This window comes from Rhynchophorus ferrugineus, unplaced genomic scaffold, assembly GCF_030347505.1.
Source record: "Rhynchophorus ferrugineus isolate W39M unplaced genomic scaffold, kcgeb_rfMv2 rfM2, whole genome shotgun sequence".
Lineage (NCBI taxonomy): Eukaryota > Metazoa > Arthropoda > Insecta > Coleoptera > Curculionidae > Rhynchophorus > Rhynchophorus ferrugineus.
Genome location: NW_027472581.1, coordinates 11770561 through 11793941, shown reverse-complemented (window position 1 = coordinate 11793941; position 23381 = coordinate 11770561). Strand labels below are relative to the sequence as shown.

The following is a 23381-nucleotide window of genomic DNA, read 5'->3' as shown; positions in this document are numbered from 1 at the left end:
CCCACTTTGTATGTAGACGGGTTTTCTCGGGTGAATCTAACGTATTATTCTTCATTTTGTAAGCGATTTTATTCACTGCGATTTATATCATTGTATTTTCGAGTACCCGCACTAATATTTAGCGCGGCAACAACCCGCTAAAACATTTTCAATAAAATTGTAGGAACTTATATCATTTACTATCATCAATAATTACTCTCTAATGGAATTTACCGGCAAAAGGGGGCCTCCGTTATCTCGTTCGTTTTCAAGATAACCTATTGAAGCCGCAATTAATTTGTGACCCTGAATATCTATTGTTTTGGGCACTTTCAAACAAAGTAATATGTTATATTAGGGAGCGACTTAAAATTTATCAAAATAAAGGGCTAAAATAATGTTTTGCCGGTTTATAACCTGTAATAATTATAACTAATATTTTGAATAATTTACGTAGGGTACATCTGACAACCGGACGGCGACCAGTTGTCAGACGTATGTAAAATTCTTGAAAGCAATAGTGACAAGATGTTTTACTTCTTACCTATAAATTATTTTTATATTATTAATTATTTTGGCCGTATAATTAACTGTAGTTTTTAGATATAGTATAATGTTAAAATATATTATATTTGGTAACATTTTTGTTCAATTATATTGTTTAAATTAGAATTTTTTTGTATGTTAAAGCGAACTGAATTAAAACTCAAAGTTGATGCGCTAACATTATAATGTCTCGACGTCACAAATATCCACGACGCATTACCAAAAAAAACGTTGAATAGACTATATGTATATTTGTTAAAAAAATGTCTTGATAACTTGATAAATACTCAGTCGTTGAAGTATTAGAAGATGATGATTTGTGCAATCTGAATTTCGCAAGAAATGCCGTTAAACCAACCAGAACAACAGTGTTTCGACATTGCAGAACGATCGACGATTTTTCTTTAAAATCGTTACACTTAATGTCGAGATCTTGGCGATTAGGCACGTCATTGTAACGTCTACGTCGCTGTAATGAAAGCTTTAATAGCTCTGGAAAATGTCCAGCCGACAACAATACTTTGAGGTGTTTTGATGTACTCCCTTATTTATGTACTTTTTCGGTGTTCTTTTATATCCGTTTCTTTTTGTGTGGAATAATTTATCACGTTATAAAATAGTGTTTAACGTCAATGTGATTATTTTCTTTGACGCTAATTATTGACGATATTAGCGAGTATTTATTAGAGAGATATATTTGATTTATGTCAAGTTCTTGTCAACATTTGGTTGATTATATGTACTTGTTCAGCTGTTTTCTTTTAAATATACAATTTTGAATTGACATAAAGCTAAATTTTAATTATTTTCATTCTATTGCATTGTATTTCTTATAATTTCGTAGTTAGTATTATGACATTTACGTATCTAAAATAATTTTTAGTATATATTGACAATAACTACCTTATTTTTAAAGAAGTACGCATAGATGCATAATAAATCCTTTTGAGTTTATCTCGTCAACTTAGGTAGTTATGACTCTTTACACAAATTTGATATATAGAACATTGATTTTAACTGGACATGATGGATGTCCACAATTTGCGAATGTTGTTGCAGAATAAATTATTTCATTATAAGTTGTAAATGATAAACCAGCAACTTTCTGTAGTAACTTAATCAAATCAAAATCGATTAATATTTTAAGTGATTTTTTGTAATTGTCGTGAAGAAGTAAAAGATTTTATTTTGTTTTGTTGTATCTTATAACATGCTATGTAATATTTGAATATTAGAATAAAGACATGACAACTTTTTTATGTCCCAATATTATTTTGTTCGGTCGTTTAGATTCATAAATAAATTAGAATTATTCTTTTGTTATTTCCATGCTTTTTTTTATTAATATTTAGCAAAAATATTTGAATACCAAGTGAAAAAATTCTTGATTTTTCATTAGAGTTTATCTAAATTTCTCCATGTAAACTCAACATTTAATATTATTGTATATTTCAACAAACCTCCAATTTATTGGGAACCAATTGTAGTTTTTATCTGGAAATCATATAAAACACTTCTCTATGGTAACTATTGTCTCTTCATGAGGAAATTCATATTTAGAATTTTGTGTGAGAGATGCAAAAAATCAAGGGTGCTAAATATGGCGAAACGTCAGATAATAAAACAATATTTTAATTTTCGGTAACTGAGATGTTATTCTTTCCCTTCTATGCTGCAGTTTTTACCTTTTGGTTTTACCTAAAATCGTTTTCGATGAAAGAATTTTATTTTATGGAGTATAAAAACGAAAAAATCGAAGGTAAATAAAACGAAAAAGTAAGGTAGTAATAGAACACCTCAGCCACGAAATATTTGAGTTTGAAATATTTATGTTTTTTCTTCATAGAGTGAGTTTTTTATCCAACTGACCCAAGAAGCTCCTATGGTAATATGGGTTTTTGGAATTTCATCAAGGTTTTTAGTAGTAGATATAAATAGAGAATAGAAACGCTATATCATATCATCTTTCAAAAAAAATCTATGGGAATTTTATTTTAATTCAAAGTTAGATCATAAAAATAGATCATTTTTGATGTTTTTGTATATCCCAAGAATTCATTTTGCTATTGGTTCAAGCATAATTTTTTCCTTGGGAATATTATTTTCTCTTCCATTTTATTCCTAATGTTATTAGTTTTGTTTATATATATTATTACATGGATTAGCAACACTAGATGCACAGAAATTACGTAATACAGTAAGATCATACAAATAAAATGTAACGACTATATCTGATTGTAATCTATCGATTACTTGGTTCTCAGTGATGCGGGATATTTTAATTATTGCGGAACGTTATTTTTAGACCTTTTTCAATTTGTTCTTTAACGAACTGCCGGTTTTAGACGTAACCGTGACAACGTTATTTCTTCTGGTTGTTTCTTATTTACTTTTATTCGATTCTAATTTTATGGCGGAGATTTATTTTGCGTTCATCGTAAAAATGTGGTTTGAAAACCTCTTAATTGTAAAAATATTATTTTGGTTTGGGTTTTGTATTGTGGAAATTGTACAAATCTTTTTTTTGTGCTACAAATACGGATGTACGCGTGTTTTATGTTATTCTACTTTATTCACAAAACTGTTTTGAAATTGTATTACAAAGTTTATATATAAGGTGTTCTTTGTGATCTGCTCTATCTCAAAATCGCTATTTGTACATAACGTCACTAGATACGCCGTATGCGGTTAGGAGGCAATTTGGTACAGATAATACCGTTCTAGGCAGTTTCATTTCTAGCTTCTTGGATCACATTTTTAGACCTTTGAATTATATTTGGTGATTTAACAATAATTGGTGTATCAATGCTAGATCTGGCTCTGATATCCACCGTTATCAGTTAACTTCCATTCAAAATATATGTGTGATAACATCTGTTTTATAAGTAATGTCTTGTAGGGAAATGTATTTTTAGACTAATATGCTGTTTTGAACTCTGAACAAACTATGACTTTATTATTATGTTACAACTAACTTCTTATTGTTAGCTTAACCTTAAACTTCTTAAAATTAACATATCGAAGTTTAATACTCCTTGCTTTATATTAACACTTTGTGTCATCTTAATTTACCTTTTTTGGGGCCTGATTTATTAGTTGAGTTTTCTCTACAAAACCTCAGCCTGAAAGAAGAATGCGTTCGGCAAATACCTCCAAACCATCATCGTATTGAGCTTATTGATAAAAGTGTTAAAGTCTTAGATATGCTACTGTGTTAAAATAATTGTCCAAATAAAAACTAGAAGTGTGTTTTTTTTTCAGTTTTAATACAATATCTTTCTGCTACATGCATAATGTCGAAGAAGGGAATTCTTCTGTGGATTTTGAACTTTTATAGATAGAATTCTTGAACTCTTACAGATTTTAGATAGATAAGATATCTCTTCAATCCCAGGGACACCTGACATACGCATTAAAATTTGATTTTGCTGCGTTGCCAGTTTTTGTAAGTTATACGTATTTTTTCAAGAATATAAAATATATTTTCTTGGATTCAAAAATTAACATAAAGTATCCCCTTAAATTCAAATTCAAATATTGGTAATTTTATTGATACAAATGTCATCTATAGTATATTAAAAGTAATACTTTTCATTAATATATTTAAATTCAGCAATATTTTGTTTTATTATAGGAAAAAATTAAGACAATATGTACGTTAATATAATTTATTTATCTGTATGTAAACATTATAATAGAAAATTCTTAATGTATATATACATAATATGAGGAAATACTCGTCACACTTTTAATACGTGATGGATGACAAGCAAATCTAGATGTGCTACAATTTTTACCAACATAAGTAATGTACCTTGTTTTTTAAATCTACTTCCTTCTTTTAATATTATCTTTATTAGAGGAAAAGACGGAGATAATTAATTGGATCTCTGTTCTGTAGAGTTCATTTTAAATAATTTGGAATTGACAACTGATTTTATAATCTAGGGCTACTTTGAATTTAAAAAAAGGAATGGAATAATGATCTCTAATATATTTCATTCCATTGTGCGCTTACGAATGTTTTTTTTTCAATCGTACCATAAGTGAATGTAAAGAAGAATGGCGGCGCCCAATTATTTTTATCATATTTTTTTCAATCAATCTTTATCAGCTATTTAACTGTTACGCTCTTTTTAAATAAAATCATATATTTTTTTTATTTTATATTTTAAAGTCTCCTTTTTTGCCAACGAGGGTTTATCTGGACTGGATCTACTTCTTTAACGCGGGCTCCGAACCACGGTCCTCGGCATTAAACTTACCGGCTAGAAGAGGACATCCGGTTTTACCCAGCCTAGTTACTTACGTGATTGGGATCATTTTTCTTGTCGGATTTTACACTCTTACCTTTTTGGACAAACACAATCACAAACATAAATTTACGACGATGCCCAGCAGGATTCGAACACGCGACTATCGCATGAGTAGGTGGACCGTCCTCTCGTCTTTACCACTGCGCTAACTAAGCCGACGTAATTCTTAAAGTTATTATTCCTTGGAACGAACGATCAAAAAGTTAATAAAAAAGAGACCTAATAGTTGCCAAGATAAGATAAATATATTCAAAAGTATTTTACTATTTATCAATCAATATTTTATTCCTTTACCCTATTACATTAATAAATAATTTTGAAAATTGGAGCTCCCAAACATTGCTGTATTACTGTACATTGTTTTTTGTAATTATATTACAAACAAAGCAAAATCTATATTTGCATATAAGCATAAATTCGGCACATCAATTTCATGGTTAAGAATAGGACGGCAAAACCAGAACGTTAAAAACTAGTCAGAATAAAACTAGTAACTATTGCTTCAGTCGATTGAAGTTTCAGTCAACTAGCTGCGAAAAAACAGTCGAATAAAATAGCCTATAGTAAGAAGTAGTCATCAGTTCCAACGCCAAAACAAAAAGTGGTGAATACTACCGAAGTTTACCGAATATCGATTGGGCGCCACGTCTGATAACAGGTCAATTGAAAAGTACCCGTCCTGACACATAGATAGCGCTACTTGAATAGGAAGTGTTTGTGTTTGAATATGATCAAGCGTAATAAACCCGAGTTTTTGCGCCGATATGTGCCAATGGATGAAACATGGCTCCACCATTTCACTCCGAAGTCCAATCGACACTCATCCGAGTGGACTGCACACGATTAACCCGCTTCAAAGCGTGGGAAAACGCAACGGTCGGCTGACAAGGTTATGGCGTCTGTATTTTGGGATGCGCATGGAATAATTTTCACTGACTACCTCGAAAAACAAAGGACCATCAACGGCGACTATTACATAGCGTTATTGGACCGTTTGAAAGACGAAATCGCCGAAAAACGGCCCCATTTGAAGAAACAATACAAAGATAATGCACCGTGTCGCAAGTCAGTGAAAACGATGGCAAATATTCATGAATTGGGCTTCGAATTGTTTCCTCGTCCACCGTATTCTCTAGATCTGGCTCCTCTAGATCAGCGACTATTTCCGGTTCTCAGATACCAAAAGAATGCTCGCTGTGAAGAAATTTTCATCGAATGAAGAGCTGATCGCCGAAACTGAGACCTATTTTGAAATAAAGGACGAATCGTACAACAAAAATGGCATCGAGCATCGAAAAAGTTGGAGTGTCGCTATAATCAGTGTATCACCCTTGAAGGGAATTATGTTGAATAAAAAAACTAATTTAGCCAAAAAAATGTGTTTTACTATGGTGGGCCGGAGACTTTTCTGAATTGATCTGTTACGTGTTGTTTAGAATTGTATATAAGTGCTGAAGATACAACAACAGCTCAAATCCAAGACTAATTGATTTATTAGAATATATTTAGATCAAAGTTACGAATCATAATGATTGTATCGATGTTAATCTATCGATTGCTTCGTTCTCATTGATGCGGGATATTTTAATTATTGCGAAACGTTATTTTTCGACGTTTTTCAATTTGTTCTTTGACTGGCGGTCGGTCGGCTTCGGGCGTAACCGAGGCGACGCAACGACAAACAAACACGAACTCGGCAAAATTAAAAACGAATTTCTGGGGAATCGCGGCGCGCGTTCGGTCCTCTCTCGGCTTCAAAAGGAAATCTCGAAGAGCCGCACAATTTAGGCATTATGCAAGCGAACGAAAACAAATCTCCTTCCGCGGTTTTTCAATTTATGAGGCCAATCAACCGTGTTGGCAACCAACACGCTTTAATTTCCGATAATTAGTTTTTTTTTCTCTCTGTCCGTCTCCCTGAGTGGCTTTCGCAGTTCGTTTATGTGGAAGTATGCGGGTCTTTCTTGGCGAGCATTAAGGATAATCTTTACCTGATATTTGGAAATGTTGTATAACATTTAGAGTTTGGGATTCTTTGAAGTTCTTTGTTATTTTTTCCAAAGGTTCTTTCAGGCTGGTGACGAACTTGTATAATTAATTACATAATTCCAATACTTATTCAACTTTTCGATTTATTTTTTGCAGAACCTGCTTTGTTGATGCGCTTCAATAACGCTATGAAATATCTACGCTTTTTCTAGCGTTTTTAAGATGATGTTTAAATTTAGTATATCAGTTAAAGTCAAGGCGATAGGTCCAAAAGGTAAGAGTGCAAGATCCTACAAGGAAAATGATCACAGTGACGCCAGTAACCAGGCCGTGTAAGACCGGATCTTTTCTGGGATGTAGAGATCATTAGTTGGTCACTTGCCAGTCGGTAGGCTAAATGCCGAAGACCGTGGTTCGTAAACTGTAGGTCCAGGCCAAATAAACCCTAGTTGGTGAAAAGAAGAAAAATTAATAGCTAACTTCCTTAGTGCAGAATCTTATCAAATCATAACCGTTGATAGTAATTTTCTCCATCAAGAAATAAGGTTTAATCAATACATACTTTTCCTTTTTATCGATTATTTTGAAAAAAAACAAAAATTGTTTCACTAAGACTGTGCTAAATTGTAAACTAATAGTTGGAATGACATGCAATTTTGGCACACATCGTTTGAAGATTAGTTCTGAAGGTTAGTTTTGAATAGTTAGCTCTGCCATCAGTACTTGCTGTCTATATGCCAGACTAAAGATTAATTGAGGAATTTGTTATATATTATTGAAATGTATGATCCAAACTACTTTGATTATGTTAGCGCCACTTGGCGCCAACTTAACACGACAAAATAAAAAAAAACAGGATTTATTCTTATGAATATTTTTATGAATATTAAAAAATCGAGGTGTACTTTTACTGCATTTTTTCGATTTACCAGCTCTAGCTTGCTCTATGAAAGCTGATGAATGATTAATTTCTATTTAAAATATTAAAAAATATATCTACACCAGTGCTGAATTCTACTTGTGGCTAATATATAATTTAAAGTTCCTATTAAGATAGCTTTCAGATATTACACTAAAAGAAGTTCTTAAACCAAAACACAATGGCATAAAATTGTATTATCTAAGAAATATAATATATTGGACTGAACGTAAAATGTTGTTATAGATATATCTTATTCAATACTGTTGCAGCCAGTTTTACATGCTTTATCCATTTTTCAGATCTTTTAGACCTTATTTTATCAGTATTTAAATATATGTAATAATTTGATGAAATATCTCTACCTGCACTTCTGGATTTGTTTTTCAATCCGTTAACTTAATTTTTAATACAATGTAATACTAGAGACGCAGAATTTACCTTGAGCAGCATATGCCAAGTGTACATTGTGTAAAGATCCACGCGATTAGCCCGATTTAGCTACCTCTGAGTTCTATCATCTTAAAAATTATTTCGTAAAAAATGATTTTTAGCAAGTGATGGGGTTCATAAACTGAAGTATTGGATGGAAATGTATTGCAATTGGAGAACGTTAATACAAATTCATAATAATTGTATCATGTTCAGTTTAGTCCTTTACCTATTTTAAGAGAAATATTTGATATGTTAATCTTAAGAAGTAAGGTTAAATTAATAATAAGAATAGATGTAGTCATGAAATAACATGTCCATTAAAAGTTAGTCGTCTAGCATAATATTTATAGGTTCAATTCGTCCAATAAAACCGCCAATCCTTCCGTTCCGTTCGATAAAATCCGTTCAATAAAACAGTGGACTCACGTCATCTAAATCGTCACAATGTTGCCAGATCAATTTTGAGTTTTACTTCTTTTTGACTTTGACATACAACAAACATTCTAATCTAAATAAAATAATGTTATCAAACATAATTTATTTTAACATTGTAGTATACCACATATTATCTGGAATTGTCGAATTATCGCGAATTGTGTAGGCTGGTTCGGTTACCATTCTACGTATCAGACAGCACTGTATCTCTTTTTGACTAGAATAAAATGAGATGGAAAATATTGTGTCATTTTAAAACGAATTTACAAATTGCTATAGACAATACATTCGACACAGTGATGACGTGAGTTCACTGTTATTTTGAATAGACTATATTTTATTTAAATTAGTTGTTACATATCATTTCCTACTTTATCCAAGAAAAAGTGTTTGATATATTTGGGAACCAAAATCGCGAGTTAAAACCACTAACAGTATATTAGACTCAAAAATATATTAATTCTTAAAACTATATGTTGCTTTTTTTCATTTCCTTTTCCGGAAATGTTTGTTATATTTGTCGGAACATATTGAACAAGTCAGTGTGTTATAAACAGTCCTATAATAATTGTCGATTTCCGTTAAATTCTCAATTTTCTGTATAAATTCCACAAAAAAATATAATTACAATTCAGCATTGCTCTAAATTATATTTCACATCACGCCCTATCGACTGTCGTTTATTTTAGCGTTAATAAAGGAAATAGATAAAATCATAATAACCAGTGTCTTAATCCGAAGGAAACTCTACTCCAATTTCACGCTTGATCTTCGACATAAAAACTGCACCGGAGGAAATTGCCGTTGAGCCGTTTTTAATATGATATTGTATAATGTGCGATATACGGTACGTACATTTCCTTCATTATATTAATTTGCTAAGTGCAAGTTTATTTCAGTCTCGGCGCGATTGCCTCAAGAGCGGTGACATAAATAACACACGCAGCGTAATTGCGTATTTTCCCTATTAGCCCGATGCCGAGATGAACGGGTTTATCACATCATGATTTACGATAATGTTTCCGTCCTAAATAACCACCGGTGTCGAATAAAACATGTACATGAAAGTGTGGCTTGTGACAACGCCGCTGACGTATTTCGGAGCAGGAACATTACTCAGTTTCCTACCTTTTGCTACAAGGAAGTTTTATTAATGATTCTTATTTTCGTTATATGCTTATCTTTTTGATATGTATATGAATTATTTAAACTCATTCGCCTGTTAAAGGAAATCGAAATGAATGGGTTAGAGGCAATGTCGAAACACTGTATTATTCACACGACATGTATTTGAAACAATCGAAAAACACCAGGTGTACCGGAAAGTCATTACCGGTGTTTTCGGTTTTAAAAATTTACATAAAATGGAAAAATGTATGGATTCAAAGTATTGACCATTTAATTGTATATATCTTGCCCATCCTTCAGACAGTTTTCGACAGGATGACTTCCCAATAAAACTATTGGTACTTTGAGCAAAATCATTTATTGAACCATTTTCAAGTGCTACTCTGCAAGCGCGTGTACCATTTATGCGAAATGTTGATAGTCGGACGGGGCAAGGTCTGGTCAGTGCGAAAATATGTTTCATCCAAATGCTCTCAACACTTCCTTGACCGGTTTGCTTTATTAAACGACGCGTTATCGTGCTGTGAAATCACTGTACCGTGTCTTCAGACCCATTCTGAACGTTTTTAAATCAATGCATGGTTCAAATTGATGATTTGTTGTCGGTAGCGATCACTATGTAACTGTTTTACCAGGTTTTAATAGTTTGTAATACCCCACGCCACTCTGGCACTACCAAACACAGAGCACTGTCTTGCGACCAAAACGATTTGGCTTTGGAGCCGATCGGTCGATTTCGCCAACTGATAACCATAATTCTTTGCGCTTAAGATTTCCAAAATAAATCCAGTTTTCAATCGCCCTTCACTATTCCATGAGAAATTACTTCTAATGATAGCTTTGACGCAGCATTTCACAGACAATTTTCCGATTTTCCATTTGCCTGTCATTTAATTGATGTGTCACCCATCAATTCCCATTCCCATCTTTTGGATTTGCTTTTAATCGTTCGCTAATCGTTTCTTGGGCCATATTTAATGATTGTGCCATTTGTTTTGATGTTCCAGTACACTTAATAATTCATCCTAAAATAGCTATAAAGCTGAATTCTCCAGTGAAAATAGTCGGAAATTGATAACAATCAGTATATATCACCTAAATTATTTAAATAAATGCTATGAACAGCAACCATCATGTTTACATACATATTTAATATACATTTCAAGCTGAGGCATGTTCCGGTATATTTTAAGGTGAATTATTCTTGAAGAACTCGACAAACCGCCAGAACAGCGTACACGTAGCAGCAAGTAATATCCAAATTAGTTGAGAAACTGCTATTAAGACGTTTAAACAACTTCTAAAAATACCAAATCTCCAGTTTGGAGTCATTACTAAATAACAGACCAAATGTATCCCAAGACCAAGCAACAGCAGTTAGTAAAAAGGCGGTTGATGAAAAGAACTACCGCCCTGCAATATTCCAGGATGCCATTTTGGACACAAGATGAGTCAAATTTTTGTCAGGGAGCTTTTGGCAATTGCATCAATTGGAATCATATATTTTTGAAGCAACATTTTTGGGTTTCGCATGAATGGATATTCAAGTTCATTCATGAAACCATCTCTGTTTCTACTCTACACTGTTATTTTCATATAACAATAATAAATTGATTCAACAACAAAATAAACAATATTTGGAACATTTACTGACACATTTGGACACACCCATTATAGATAAACCCATTTCTATCCATTTTAATTCGATCCACTATATTTACATCCCATAAACCCAAATAGACTTTTTTGTGGACCGTTTGGACTAATCAGCACAGTTGTCTAATTTTGAGTCTGATTTGCTCAGTCTCTGACATATTTTCAATTTAATCTACCATCTAGAAGCTTGCAGTCTTTTCACTGTATCGCAAAATTGACATGAGCATATTTCTAGCTAATAGCGTTCCTTAATTAACAAATTTATTATCATCATCGGTAAGATTTTTCTCGAATTAGAACCCCTTAATCTTACCTAGCTTGGTTACTGTCGTTACTGAGATCACTTTCTTTGTCAGATTTTGCACTCTTGCCTAAGGACAACCACAAATGTTAAACAAACGTGAATTTACGTCCATGCCCCAGAAGGATCCGAACCCACGACTATTGCAACAGTAGGAAGACCATCGACCATCAGACCTATCGCCAACCGGGAGCAATTTTCAATTAAGATATTACAGTAGCAGATGTTATGCTTTTAGAACAGTTCATAACATATGTGTAAACATATCAGTTTACTGATCAATTGTGATTATAACAATTTAAGTCTGCTCTATAAATTTATTTTCATCAATGAACTTTCCTGGCACTTATTTTTCCGTAGAGGTGCTATATGTTTGCAATACCCAACTTTTCAGGAATAACAAATGTATATGTAATCATTTTTAAAACTATAAATGTCCTTTACTATGTAATACCACCATAATTTTATTAGATCCAAACCATTTTAACCGACTTCGAATAAGAAGGAGGTTCTATGTTCAGTTGTATATTTTTTTTTAATGTATAGTCACCAATTTCTCCGTCAATTATGGAGTGATACTTTTTTTATTCGAAAGAGCGCACTTACGATGTGGTCCCATTGGAACTAAATCAGGATCTGGGAGGAAGATTGGAAATAGAGGGAAACGCACAAATTTCAAAGGCACAATGTTTTCATATATTTTTTTTATCTAAAATAATCAGATATTTGTTTATAAAGTTATTGCCGAGGTGATGGGACGAAAAATCGGAAGTAATCACTACATAGTATAAAACAAAGTCGCCTTTTCTGTCCCTATATCCCTATGTGCGCTTAAATCTTTAAAACTACGCAACGGATTTTGATGCGGTTTTTTTCAATAGATAGAATGATTCAAGAGGAAGGTTTATATGTATAATACATGCATAATATACTAAGGCAACATTGCTAATTTTAGAGGTTTCTAACGTGATGTCGTAAATTAACCTATTTTTTTAGGCTTATTTAGCAATTAGCAAAAACGCTGCCTAACCCTACGAGTTAGATCAAATTAATGTACTACAGTATTGTACACCATAAAAAGGTCTACAAAAAAGTCCACGATGGTATATGTTTATCTTTTAGAGATAACCTACATTAACCATTTTTATTCTTTACTTTTTACGTGAGAAAATGGCTTATTTACGAAGCTATTTTAAGCAATACGGCATTAATCCTTATCGAATTAAGTACCTTAAATACAGTGTGCAATTAATATAGATCAATATGGTTTCTGACAGCATGTAAATTAAACAAATATTTTCGGAGATATTACAAATTTAAAATTTGCGTTTAAAAATGTGTAATGTAATAAAAATTGTATGAATTTAGATATTCCAAAGATAGCAGGAAATCTTCATAGTAAGTATAGGGGAAGAGGAATTGTTTTACTCCAAATTTAATGCGTGCAGGCCAAGGGCAGTAATGAATGAACCAAAAATACTGGATCGATTTTAATCATGTTTTCATTGAGTGACATAGGCATATATATTTTATGCCCGTGCAAAGTCGGAGCGGGCCGCTATGTTTTTATATACAACGTTCATATTTTTTCTGTAGTGTATTTAATTTAGTATCAGCATTGCACCCGTGGGAAGCCGGGGCGGGTCGCTAGTTTGGTATAAAAACAATTCAGTTTTTTAGTTTGAAGTCGGTGTCGGAACCATACAATACAAAAATAATAATAAAATTTTGTGACATATAGACAAAATTGAATTACGAACAAAACAAATTTAATTTGTTGCTCGACACCCATTTCCAAATGATCAATTGGTAATAGTTAAAATAATATTGTAAATAGATAAATAGGTTTGGGCAGGTATTAAACTAAATGGTGTGTATATAGTAGAATATAAAATACGTGTAGTAGATAGATTAAATAAGTTTTTTCTTTATTTTTATTTAGTTACTACAACGATTATTATGTACATATTTTATTTTAAAACTGAATTTCTAGTGAGTTCCGTATTTATTTTTTCAAGTCATGCTTTTCATGATTTTTTCTGCATCTGGTTAGTATTGATTTAAGATACTTGATGACGCTGTCCTAAAATTAATTGCATAAATTCTTAATTAATTTGTTTTGTTTTGACAGGCAAATGAGCCAAAGAAAGCAATGTTTAACAATTATGAACTTGTTTCAAGTGTTAACTCATCGTTTGATAAACAAATAGTGAATATAGGACTATATTTGGTACATAACCAATCTAAAAACTTCGTTGTCAAGGGCTTTGAAGCTCCAAAATATTAAATAAATTATCACCAATAAGTAATACACACATCTGGTAGTTTAGAAAGTATCATGATTCTTTGAGGAGAGGAAGTACATCTTAATTCACTACCCTGTACAAAATTAACACGCTTTAACGCCTTAAAAGGTCTCTCGAACTACTTATATGAGAGCGATACCATCTGAAAATTAAAAAGCAATCTTGATATTTCATTCATCATTTTTTATGACTGAAGCTGAAGAACGCCATTGAATCATATCCGCTCCGGTATAATGATGGTGAGTGGAGCGAGCAGCGCTATTAAAGTTGATGGTACAATTATTTTAAATTGCAATTTTCGTCCAATTTCTGAAAGTCATACGCCATTAAGCGTGAATTGCATAAAAACGACGTCCCATGCAGTCAGCCACACAACACTTTTTCAATTCGTTATGAACGTAACGGGATACATTGAAAATCATCGTGGTCCGGTAGATTGACTATATTGCGCTGGCGTGCGTCTCCCCAGTGTTAGAAATACTTGAATTTTCTTAGTATTGCTTGGGACGTCATGAGTGGGGCTGTGTCTTATCTATAACCACATTTCTGATATCGGCATAGTGTTAGTCTTTGAGGCGTAAAATATACTCTGTATTAGTTATTAAAATAAAGGGTAATTCATAAGTTTTATATTAAGCTATATATACCATACATCACTACATAGTATAAAACAAAGTCGCCTTTTCTGTCCCTACATCCCTATGTGCGCTTAAATCTTTAAAACAATAGATAGAGTGATTCAAGAGGAAGGTTTATATGTATAATACATGCATAATATACTAAGGCAATATTGCTAATTTTAGAGGTTTCTAACGTGATGTCGTAAACCTATTCTTTTAGATTAACCTATTTTTAAAAATGTGTAATGTAATAAAAATTGTATGAATTTAGATATTCCAAAGATAGCAGGAAATCTTCATAGTAAGTATAGGGGAAGAGGAATTGTTTTACTCCAAATTTAATGCGTGCAGGCCAAGGGCAGTAATGAATGAACCAAAAATACTGGATCGATTTTAATCATGTTTTCATTGAGTGACATAGGCATATATATTTTATGCCCGTGCAAAGTCGGAGCGGGCCGCTATGTTTTTATATACAACGTTCATATTTTTTCTGTAGTGTATTTAATTTAGTATCAGCATTGCACCCGTGCGAAGCCGGAGCGGGTCGCTAGTATGTATATATAGTAAAAATGACTTAAAAAAAACACTAAGAACATGACATTAATTTACGAAATATTTTATAGGAGGTAAAAAGGAAAATACAGGATAATACTAAATTTTTATATTATATTCATTTATATGTTTTATCATTTAATATTAATTTTAAATTATAAATTAGAGGATATAAAACAATGAACCTTAACTATGCTATAAACTATTTACTAAATTACCACATATTTGAATATACAATACTTCAAATGCATTATATATAAATAAAATTTTATAACAACTTTCTTGTAGATACAGCCCTTTATACTTTTCACACTAATTACTAACTAATTAAAATACAACAAAAGTTGCAATAGAAAATTTCAAAATACTGGCAAGGTTAATATATTTATTGTTTATTTTAGTATATACCTTTCAACTATTTTCTTTTATTTCTGCTTAGGTCTGCTCTTCTCTTTTTTGAAATTTTGTACATTACTTTTCCTTATCAACAATCATATAGCTGTAGCAAGTACAATTATTTCTAAATTGCTACCTTTTCAGGATTAATGGTATGCAATATTTTCCTGCACTTCTGCAAAGCTTATAAACTGGACGATTAATTGAAATTACTTAACTATATATAATTCCCTATTACCTTGTCAAAATTCAATTGTCGAATATTATTCTGGTATTTATATTGGTTTCAATATTGAGTCTTATAACGTTCTTAACAATAAAAAACTTATATAGACTGACTGAAATAATTTTTTTGCCTGTAACTCTTCTTTCTTATCATACCCTACCTAAAATTCATTTGTAAGATAATAATCATATCGATAGTTTTATAGAAAATACTACCTTGATAATAACTCCTTATACACTTGTATATAGCTTCTTGACTTCTTGTTTTGTAATTAATTCTTTAAGCAATATTTTTTTTCTTTATCGTCCTGTGGCTTCCAACTTTCAAAGCCTTACAAATTCTTAAAATATAGATTACATTGTTTAACATCTATATTATGGATCCGACAAAGATCCTGCCAAAATTCAGTATTTGGAGATACAGAGAAGGCAGATAATCCTTCTTGTTAAAATCTTTCTTTCTCTTGCTACTAAGTATGTCATATTACAAACTTGACATATTGATTTACTTGATTGAAAATTTTAATTCATTCGTCATTTAATTAAGTTATCCTATTTGTAACAATTGAAACTAAACCTATCTTTGACTCTCCATATTAAAGGAACATCACAATATAACTTTAAAAATGCCGTATCAAACGCTTTAATAGTTAAACAAATAAATGCCTAACGTTTAATCAAAGCAATACAGTAAATCGTCATTTCTTTTGAGAAACACTTGGCTTACAACACCATGCAGTGTTGCCACAGTCATATAGTGTTGCTACAGTGTTGCGAAATATAAAGCAAGAACTATATATTGTACTAAATAGTAAAAAACATTTCTAATCTATTATTATTTTTGTTTCAAGACAAAATATAAAAGTTAATGTCAGAAAGTCTTGTTAAATATATTATTTTTCTAAAATAAAATACATCCACAGACCAAATAGCTTAGCTGTAAATTTGGCAACATCGGCATTTAGCATTTCGGCTTGCGGCGAGTAGATTACGCCGACGAATATACGAATAGTTCCGAAAGTAGCCGAATCTCCGGACCACGATGATTTTTAATGTATATTGGTTAATACGAAGCGTAGAAATAGCCAGCGTCCTTTAAATAAATAATACTCGATGAGGAGCGTGACAGGGCTGGTAGGGGAGAGAGAGACGGGAGAGAACCGCTTTAATTAAAATACAAGAGGCCTTTGTGGCGTTCGGGCAAGTGCATGGGTACCATTGTTGGATTTTACGGGTCAAACGATTTCCCAGTCCGAACACGATTCGTTTGGTTTCCGTTGTTATAAATAAGCTTCATGTACACATACAGGCCTGCACAATTCCTGTCGTCACATGTGCCTTTGCCTCTAGCCATAAACTTCACGGGATTGTGAATATAGCCCGTTTTTCTTGTGTGCTTTTCCCTCATGCGTTGCTATTGTTGACTCTCTGACGTCTATTCATCAATATTCGACGAAGACATTTATTGATTGAAGGGCTGAATCATTCTTGTAATTTTTAGGGTAAATATATTACTAAATAAATTCTTTTGTAATATTTAGATTACTAATATTATTAATTAATTATTATTAATATTAGATATATATTTACGTTACAAGTTCTGCAAAAACTGTCTAATTATTATAGTAAATTTAACTTAGAGTATTATTTTAAAAAGAACCTTGAAAAATCATTGAATAGTATAACGATATTGTTTACATTATTATTTAAGCTCTATTTAATTTCAGTAATTCAGAAAATTGTCATACAAGTTCTTTCAGTGCGAAATGCCAGATTTCTAATGTCATCATTATCATGTCATTTAAAAGCCTTCATTTGCCAGCTTGGTGGCGCAGTGGTAAAGGCGATGGGACGGTCCTCCTACTGTTGCGATAGCCGCGGGTTAGAATCCTGCTGGAGCATGGTCGTAAATTTATGTTTGTGATTGTTTAAAATTTGTGAGTGTTCTAGGCAAGAGTGTAAAATCCGACAAGGAAAATGATCCCTGTCACGCCAGTAACCAGGCTGGGTAAGACCGGATGTCTTAAGAAGGAAGTCGGTAGGCTTAATGCTGAGGATCGTGGTTCGGAGCCCACATTAAACTTTAGGCCCAGTCCAGATAAACCCATAGTTGGTAAAAGGAAACTTAATAAAGGTAAATATATATATATATATATATATATATATATATATATATATATATATATATATATATGCTCTTTTGTAACAATCAATAACTGCTCGTAATGGTTTATTTTAATCAAAATATATGCTACAGTGAAAATATTCATTCCAGGTATTTAGCGTTATTGGTATATGGAATGATAGTATTATTTAATGTTATTGGTGCTTGTGCGGTAGGTTTATAGGTAAACTGCACATGTACACATTTACTTTCATAAATTCTTATTTTCCAAGCTTGTGTCCAATTATTTATATTGTCACTTACCTGTTGTAATTTTCGTGAGGTTCTTCACTATTGTCTGCGACAGTTATAATCGCAGTATCATCGACAAATGTAGCCATCATAATATTCTCCATTTGTGGTATATCACAAGTGTAGAGTAGATAAAGCATTGGTCCCAGTACAGTTTTTTGTGGTACACCTGGTTTAGTTTCTTTTATTATAAAGTAAGCTTTTTCTTATTTTACACTAAACATTCTTGTTTTAATGTATGTATGATTTATGTTATGATGTTAGTTATGGTTTTAATAATTCGGTGTGGTGTTTTGGTAGCATTTTCTGAAGTTTAAGAACAAAGCCTTCATGCCAAACCTTATCGAAGGCTTGTGCTACATCTAGGAATATAGCTGAGCATACTTTTTTACTTTCGTAGGCGATTTCAATAACATCTGTTATTCTGTGGACCTAGTCATTTGTTGAGTGCTTGTTGATAAACCCAAACTGGTGTGTTGGTGTTAGGTTTTTTCTCTCTAATAAGCAAGATTGGCAAGTACAAGGTTGGCTAATAGAGCACATGCGCACTTACCTAAAATAAGTAACATTTTAAATTAATTTGTTATGTATAATTATACTTAACGATACTGCTTACATTATTATTTAAGCTACTTTTATTTAAAAAACCATTAATTAAGACATTTACTGGAACTGGAAAGTTGAAAATATAAAAAAATTTAAAAATATCACATATAGAAGTAACCGTATATATATATATATATATATATATATATATATATATATATATATATATATTCAGTTAGGCAAGTATTATTAACGTATTTCCTTTAAATTTGGCTTATATATATATATATATATATATATATATATTGAATATACCTAACTGAATATATATATATATATATATATATATATATATATATATATTCAGTTAGGTATATTCAAGTATTATTAACGTATTTCCTTTAAATTTGGCTTTTTATTCGTATCACCTATGAGCTGTAAATGTAACATATATTTCTAGATTCTACTGTATGATTTGTTATCTATTGTCTCATTTATGTTATGTTATGTGATAGTCTCATATAGAATAGTTTAATAAATAAATAAATAATAATTTATGAGCATGTAGCCACCTTGAGGCATGTCGAATTTTACATCGTGGAATAACGGTCAACAAGGTACCCTGAAATATAAACCCTGATGTTGAACACGGGCGGGGTGCCAGCAGCGCCAACTAGAACCCGATAACGAATAGCTGGCAACACCGAGACGTTGATCTGGGATGTTATTGAAGGGTACTTTGATCATTCAGTAACTGACCATCGTTTGGTTTAGACGTGCCACCACCGACTGCCCAAGCCTCGTTAACAGGTAAACCCGGCGCCGATTCTTTTATCACTTGTATTTTCCACATTTTATTTTATATTGTCAATAAATAACGGTCACAATGTAAACAGCACTGTTTCATTTCGTTTTACCTCCATTCACCGAGTTGGATGATGAACATTTAGCTTTTATTGATTACATTGAATATTATAAGGTAAAATGTTTGCCAGCCTTTAACCTTGGAGATAACCAAAACGAGGCTTTTTTCTTTTAATGTTCTTCAATGAGCGCCTATGAATAGTGGCAGAATACAGAACAAAGAAAGTGTTGATATATGATCAAACTTAGGGTTATAATAAAAAAATCTGTTACTATATTATTTATGCTTCAACAGTACCTAGAAAGATACCTTCAGTATGTCAGTTACAAAATATAATAATTATTTACAATTTAATTTTATATTATGCTGTGATTATATTTTTAACACAATTTTGAACGGTTTAGAAACTATCGAGTCATCTACCATCCCCTAATAAAGTGATGTTTTCTTTTGTCTTCAAACTGTTGTTTCCGAAAGAATTGGACAATGCTTCGAGCAACTTTCAATAAATATAGAATGTAATAAGTAATTACTTCAATTTTGACTATATTTACAGTTTTATAACATGTTATACCTTTTGCTTATATAGTAAATGAACATGGAATTTACAAAAGAAGATATAGTTTATTTAATTGAAGTAAAAGTGTTATGTGTAGAAAATGACGGCGGGTTTATACATTTTTGATTTTAATCAATAATGTTAGAAAAATTAGAAACAGTCAAAACACTCCAATATTACAAAAAAAAGCTTCCTACGATTCCTTCATTTAAAGCAAAAAAATTGACGTAAATATTTACCAAAAGGAAGTTGAAAAATACATTTTTTCTTTATACATTTCATTATACGTATCAAGTATCAGTTTCAGTCGGTGGTGTGTTTATGTACTATTTGTTGAAATGTATATATGTATCATAAAACAGATGTTTTGATAATTATTTTCAATACGTGTTACTATCTATTAATATATTACAATATGTTTCATACGCGGCGTAGAATAATTAGGTAAATTGAGGTCGTAAAAGAACTTAAAAAATCTTCTAATTCGTCTGTTGAATAATTAAGGTCGAAAAAATGGAAAGTTGTTAATTATATAATGAATCAGATCTAGTTAGTGCAACTAATAAAACAATTTTCAGCCATTATTTTTGTCTAGTTCGTGATAACGTTAAAAATGTTACATTAATTTTCGGTAATCGAAGAATACTTTTTAGCATAGTGTCCAGTTTTATATTGGATTACTCGGTAGATTCATGACTGTAGTACTTATTTCACCGCAAATATTTATATAATTTATATAATATATAAAATACTTATATTTTGACTATATTTGCATTTTTATAACATATTATGCCTCTTGCTTATATAGAAAATGAACATGAAAATTACAAAGGAAGATATAGTTTATTTAATTGAAGTAAAACTGTCGTTTATAGAAAATAACGGCGCGTTTATACATTTTTGATTTTAACCAATAATCTTAAGTGAAAAATTAAAAACAATCAAAACACCCTAATCTTACAAAGAAAAAGCTTGCTACGATTCCTTTCTTTAAAGCAAAAAAAATGGACGGAAATCTTTACCGAAAGGAAGTTGAAAAATAAATTTTTTCCTTATACATTTCATTATACGTATCAAGTATCGGTTTCATTCAGTGCTGTGTTTATGTAATATTTGATAAAATGTATATATGTATCATAAAACAAATGTTCTGATAATTATTTTCAATACGTTTCAATACGTAGTATCTATTAATATATTACAATATGTTTCATACCCGGTGCAGTATAATTAGGTAAATTGGAATCATAAAAGAACTAAAAAATCTTCTAATTCGTCTAATGAATAATTAAGGTCGAAAATATGCGAAATGTGTCGTGATAACGTTAAAAATGTTACATTAATTTTCGGTAACACAAGAATACTTTTTTTTGACATAGTGTTTAGTTTTATACTGAATTACTCGGTAGACTCATGACTATAGCATTTAGTGCACCGCAAATATTTATATACTAGTATGTCAAAGAAATAGATGGAGATACTGAATAACGTATTATATAAGATCCAAGAAAGTTACAATAATTTTGGTGTTCTGATTTCAGCTTAAGGTCACGCAAGTGTCGTTGCAATCTACTCTTTAATAAACACACGATATAATCTTTAAATATTGATGTGGTTTCCAAACTAAAATAATGTTAAACTACTTAAACTAAAGTTGTAACACTTGTACACTATACAAGTTCGTGTGGTTTGGATCGCTTCCGTCTTCTGATTTTCTTAAGCTATATTTTCCAGTTTCTAGTCCATTTGTAGATCTCGACCGGTGCTACGACCTTAGATTCATTGGAAAATATTCCAAGTACTATTTTTGTTGTTGTTGAGATATCAGCAGTATAGAGCAGATACAGGAGTAGTGCCAAGACTACCCTTGGGAACTCTAGCTGAAATAGGTTATAGTGTTAAGAGTATCCCTTCATGTGAGTCTCCAAACTTTATTTTGAAAAAATATGGCTCCAGCAGTTGACAATAGTTCCGCGATAGCAATTTGCTCATCTTGTAGAGTAGTCCCAAATGTTATACCCGATCAAATGCTTTATTATATTTATGAATATATTATTTTACTGGTACTAGAAAGACGGTTTTGAACTATTCTCTTTTTGTCGTACAAAAGTGCTAATCTCCTCCTGTTCAGCCATTAACGTTACTGTTATGTCTATCTTTTATCAATAATATAGTAATAAAAATAGTCACGAATGTACAATAATATGGTTGGATATAATAAGAATATAAGATTAATTAAAAATATTGAAAACATTCTCAGAAAACTTAAATAAAAATACAAGGCCGAAATCTAATATCAAAACAACTTTCCTAGATTATGAAACATGTTTCCTATTAATAGAAGGACACGATTTTCGTTTTAGACAAACAACGTGTTTTTCACCGCAAAAACGCACCCTCGAATCCCGTCCCCCTGCGTCCCGCTCACTCCCCCCCCGCCCCCCTCCCGCCAGTCGACCCGATCGATATCGATGTTTATTTTTCTATTTTGTTGCAGGGCTGTCACGGATCCTCGAGACGGTAGACGAGTGGCCTTGAAAAAGTTACCATATGTGTTCCAATCATTAGTGTCGTCGAAAAGAGTGTTTAGGGAATTAAAAATGTTATGTTTCTTCAAGCACGAAAACGTAAGTACCGAACGATCGACGGACCGACGATGTTTTTCGTTTATTTGTGTGCGTTCCGTTGCGAGATATCGTCCAATTACCGTTTAGATGATACCATCTGTAAATAAGTGGGTAAATCGTACATTGACATAGTTGTAAAAACTGGTTCGACGTCGAGCTTAACTTGTTCCGGTGTAGGAATATTGGTTGGTTATAAACTCGTTTGTTTTTGATCTCTTCATAAACATTGATCGAACCTCAGTTATATACAAATAACTGTACATGTCGTAGTCATTTTAATTCATTAAGTTATTAAGTTAGATAAAAGTTTATTTATTTATCTTACAAAAACAACATCAGTTAATATTTTATCAGTAAAAATGTAAAGCAAAAGAATATATTACTTTTTTCCGCAAAGTTTTAGGATTAGGATTATTAAGTTTTGAAGAATTTTGAAGACATTTGACAACCAAACGCTTTTTGTAGGCTTAATCGGTTACACGTTCGAATCTGTCATACAGCATTGTAACTCTTTTTAACTATAGTAAAATGAGAAGGAAAATAATGTCTGATTTTAAAACTG

General features: G+C 31.7%; 1 protein-coding gene across 5 annotated transcripts in view; it reads left to right on the top strand.

The window, feature by feature from the left end:
• nmo (serine/threonine-protein kinase nemo) overlaps positions 1–23381 on the top strand; it is a 326764-nt gene that overhangs the window by 226639 nt on the left and 76744 nt on the right. For all 5 annotated transcript variants that reach the window (XR_013004631.1, XR_013004630.1, XM_076397228.1 and 2 more), the window contains exon 3: positions 22690–22819. Coding sequence is in view for 3 of the 5 variants with exons in the window: in XM_076397228.1 (XP_076253343.1) it covers positions 22690–22819 (130 nt within the window). In the remaining 2 variants the exon portion in view is untranslated. The remainder of the gene's footprint in view (positions 1–22689; positions 22820–23381) is intronic.